General features: G+C 35.3%; 1 protein-coding gene across 1 annotated transcript in view; it reads left to right on the top strand.

The window, feature by feature from the left end:
* Nucleotides 1-2,813, top strand: part of LOC107685149 (nuclear receptor subfamily 2 group F member 6-like) — a 12,675-nt gene extending 9,862 nt beyond the window's left edge. The window contains exon 5 of the mRNA XM_016481670.1: nucleotides 1,561-2,813. Within this exon, the coding sequence (XP_016337156.1) occupies nucleotides 1,561-1,835 (275 nt within the window). The 3' untranslated portion in view covers nucleotides 1,836-2,813. The remainder of the gene's footprint in view (nucleotides 1-1,560) is intronic.
* The last annotated feature ends 1,990 nt before the right edge of the window (nucleotides 2,814-4,803 follow it).

Raw genomic sequence — 4,803 nt, 5'->3', positions numbered from 1 at the left:
GGTACTTTGATGTCATACACCGATCGGTCTGCACACGCAAACAAAGCCAAAACCTAGATATTTTAGGCAATATAGAAATCCTGGCCAGGACGCGTCCTGGGAAAATGGCACGTATGGTCACCCTACCCAACACTGCTTACCACGTCATTTGTACTACAGACACTGTTTTTGAGAAGAGTTGTGGTAGTACTTTAAGTTATCATGTGTACCATTTTCGCCTGCCGGATGGAACAAAATTCCATAGACTTGTATATTCAGAGAGGGACCAATATATATGATCATCATAGAAACTCTGACTTTTAGGGTAAAATATTTTGACTTGAATCAATGTGTAACCAAATCGCAACCACCCAAATTATCCTAGAAATTGTATAGCAACTTACTAAACTTACCAAGAATATTTTAACCACATAACAAAATAATAAAACTGTTTAGAAGACACCTTAAATGCATATAAACATGCTGAAACCTCTCAGAACACATTAGTACAGCCATAGCACATAGCAAAATGCTAAAACGTATCAGACATGTTAAAACCACTCAAAACATGTTAAAGAAGGCATAGCAAAATGCTAAAACCACTCAGAACATGTTAGTAAAAGCATAGTAATATGCTAAAACCACCCAATCACGTTAGTAAAGGCATAGCAACTTGCTAAAACCACTCAGAACACATTAGTAAAGGCATAACAACATGCTAAACCTCTCAGAACATGTTTGCTACAGTATAGCAAAACGCTAAAATCTCTGAGAACTTTATTAAAGGCATAACAAAATGCTAAAACCTCTCAGAGCATGTTAGTAAAGACAAAGCAAAATGCTAAAATCTCTCATAACACATTAAACGCATATCAACATAACAATAGCAACACGCTAAAACCACTCATAACACGTTAGTAAAGGCATACCAACATGCTAAACCTCTCAGAACATGTTTGCAAAAGTATAGCAAAATGCTAAAACTTGAGAACACGTTACTAAATGGATATCAAAATGCTAAAACGTATCATAACATGTTATTAAATGCGTAGCGACATGTTAAAAGTACATGTTAGTTAAGGGATACCAAAATGCTAAAACCACCCAAAACATGTTAGTAAAGACAAAGCAAAATGCTAAAACCTCTCATAACACACATGGCAATAGTAACATGCTAAAGCTGCTCAGAATACACTAATAAAGGTATAGCAGCATGTTAAAACCACTCATAACACCTTAGTAAAGGTATAGCAAAATGCTAAAACCCACACATAACATGTTAATAAAGGTATAGCAATGTGCTAAAACCACTCAGAACACCTTAGTTGCAGTGGGTTTTGCACAGCCACACTTTTCAAAATGTAAAATTCTAGTTAGTTGGAAAATCAGTCTGCTGACAAATTTTAATTCTCTAGGAAGTCGTTCACAGATTTCTAAAAAGTTAAGAGGCTCAGTCAGGACAAGTGCTGCTCTTTTTGAAGCTTGTCTTTTTCAGAAAGAAGATAACATTGCCAAATATCCATCACATGAGCTGTTAGGATTTCACTTGCAGCTGTATTGTAAACTCTGTGTTTCCTGCAGACGCATGTGGCCTGTCAGATCCGGCGCACATCGAGAGCCTGCAGGAGAAAGCACAGGTGGCCCTGACCGAGTATGAGCGCATGCAGTATCCAGGTCAGCCGCAGCGCTTCGGCCGACTCCTGCTGCGACTGCCCGCCCTGAGAGCCGTTCCTGCCAACCTCATCTCTCAACTCTTCTTCATGCGGCTGGTTGGCAAGACGCCAATCGAGACGCTTATCCGGGACATGCAGCTCTCTGGAAGCTCCATCAGCTGGCCGTACGTGCCTGGACAGTAGATGAACAATCAGAGGACTTGCTCCCTTGTCCCATCTCAGGCTGCTCCCATGCTTCCACAGTAACCGCGTGGATAGATATTGTGTTTTGGGTTTTGTTGATCGTGTATATATATATATATATATACTGTATGTCTAAAAGAGGTTGACACGTATGTTCCTATGCAGTTTAAATCAACCATCCAGTACCAGGATACCTCATGTTTCACATCATGGCCATCAATTCTGTCAAAAACATTTGACGAGATGAATTAACAGATCCAAAGCTTTAAAGAAGAGTTTATTATACCTTCTTTTTCAGAGCATAGTGAACTATTTTAAAGCTAGTGTAGATGTACATTAAGAATCTTTATAACGGACTGCATCCGTGAGTCAAAAATGTTGGGATGTGTACTTGAAAAATCAATGGTGAACAGTAAATGGCTATGTTTAGAATGGAATACTAGCATACTGCACACTACTGTATACTGGTTTATATAGAATAGTATGTGAAACAGTATGAAATATGCAACATTACATGTCCCAAACAGTACTATGCTACATTGTTGTCACATGACCTCATTATATTGCATGTTTATCATGTAAATATGGTACACTGCATTGTGGGATACAGTATTCTGTGCCGTATGCTTTGGTTGTACACTGCATATTTTGGCAAATGGCCATCCAGGTATTACACACTATGCACGGAATACAAACTATATACCAAAAACAAAACAAAACATCAAGAGTGGTATGGTAGTATGCTATTCTGAACATAGACCATGTCTTTGATTGTCCTATTTAAACAGTTCAAGTGAATTTTTCAGTGGGGTGGAGGAATGGTATAAAGTTTTACATTGCTGACAGTGGGAAATATCAAGTATTTTTGCATACTAAAAATAAAAGTGAATGATAAACAAAGAAGCTCTTATGTAACAAGACTGCTTATGAAAAAGCTTCCATTTTCAGCGGTGTATTGAGTAAAATAAATAAACTGCAAACGAGAGAAAAAAAGATTTGTTTTAACTTTTCATCAGAATTTTATGATCATTGTATTTCCATGATTTAAAAAAACTGCAGGCAGCTGTGCATTTGCTACTAATCAATAGTACATACAAATCAAATACTATGAACATAAAAGCATACCCTTGAGAAAAAGAAGTATGCTACACAGGATAGTATAAAAAAAAGAATACTCATTATGGAAATAATATAATTTAGTTGAAAAGGGAAACACTTAAGTGCAAACTGATTGCATGTTACTTAAAAAATGTTACTTGCAATGAAGTAAAACTTTATTACAAAGTGCACATTTAAAAAGAAAATGTGTGTAAAAAAAAGTCGTGGAAATTGACTCTTTTAAGTACACAAGTTGCCTTTTATTTACATAATAATATATTACCTGAAAGTATTTAAAAAATAGAATATATTCCTACATTTATAATATAAAATATTTTATAAATGAGATTTTTTGGGACAATTCGTAGAGCCAATGACAAGTAAAGATGCCCAAGAAAAAAAAAAGCTAGTTCCCGTAGAAGAAATGATCTAGTCATATTACACTGACTTTGATTCGGCATTCAAATGTTTTTTCAAATATTAATCATTAAACTTTTTCTTCATTATGATCACACTACCTCGAAGTGTTTTACTATCTCTCAAAAATATCCAAGTTAATTTTAATTCATAAATTTAAATGACCATATCACTTATCATATCACGTCATGACGATCATATCAGTTACCTACACACTCGCTCATTCTGCATGTTTCCGCACTGAAGAAAATGGGTGTAGAATTCAGAAATTGCTAGTAATTTTCAAGTAAATGCTAGTAAATTAATAACAAAGAAACAGCAAATAACACATTAAATTAAATATGAAAATTTGAAGTAGAAAGACTGAAATAGTATTTTCTTGTAAAATATACTCCAAAACTTTACAACTTTGAAAAATCAATATTTTGCAGGGCAAAAAATATTTTGACTGTTACATACATATGCTGTGTCTGAAATCGCATACTTCCCTAATATATCTAGTATGTGAAAAACAGTATGTGAGGCGAGTAGTATGTCCGAATTCATAGTATTCAAACGCCACACATAGACACGATGTAAATAAGGTATTATATGTGCAGTTTGCTTCATTGATTATAACAGAACATTGTGAGATTGTGATAAATTGAAGTGTGACAGCTTTTTAGTGATTATATGGAAGCGCTATTTGCGCGCTTTCTTGGCTATAATCAATTCAGAATTTGAATAAAAGTTTTGTTTTACTTGCATGCTAACAGGACCAAAGGCCACATACCCTGCACATGCAGCAAAGTTTCAGGAGTGACATATCCCGCATGCCTCATATAAATGCGGGATTCACTTTCTAGCTTGTTTGCAATCAGGGTTAGTTGCTTAGCCAATATCCACCGCCTTGATGGCAGGCAAGTATTTCAATTTAGTTGAAAAATCGCTCCTCTTCATAACATAAGGATCACGTCCAACATATGTTGTGATTTTCTCTTTATACCTTTCTCTTGTAATAGTGTCTAAACCAGTACAGTACAGACTTTCCTTCATCTCATCCATTCTGCTTTTCACTTCCTGTTCTCATCTGAATTTTGCCTGTCATCAGAATCATGTGATTGCAAACAATTTTGATGCCTGCTGATTGCAGTACGACAAGCGTTAAAATTAGGTAAATACTAATCATATAGTCATATATTAATGTGTTAATTTTTAAATATTGTATACTGTCAGTCAATCATGACGACACACTCCCATTTTTATAGCATCAGATAAGTAACTAAAACCAAACTTATAAAAAAACAAACAAAAAAACAACAACAAACACTTGACAAAAAATAAAATGACAAAAACCATCTTTGGAAAAAATTGATTTGAAGTGTAACTCTTTAATTTGTCTCATGCCCCATTAGATTACATGGAGAGGGTGGGCCACCTGTGGCCGATCAAAACGTTTTGGCTTCACTTTTCA

The sequence above is a fragment of the Sinocyclocheilus anshuiensis genome, unplaced genomic scaffold (assembly GCF_001515605.1).
Source record: "Sinocyclocheilus anshuiensis isolate Anshui unplaced genomic scaffold, SAMN03320099.WGS_v1.1 scaffold689, whole genome shotgun sequence".
NCBI classification, from domain to species: domain Eukaryota; kingdom Metazoa; phylum Chordata; class Actinopteri; order Cypriniformes; family Cyprinidae; genus Sinocyclocheilus; species Sinocyclocheilus anshuiensis.
This window is presented reverse-complemented; position numbering and strand designations above follow the sequence as displayed.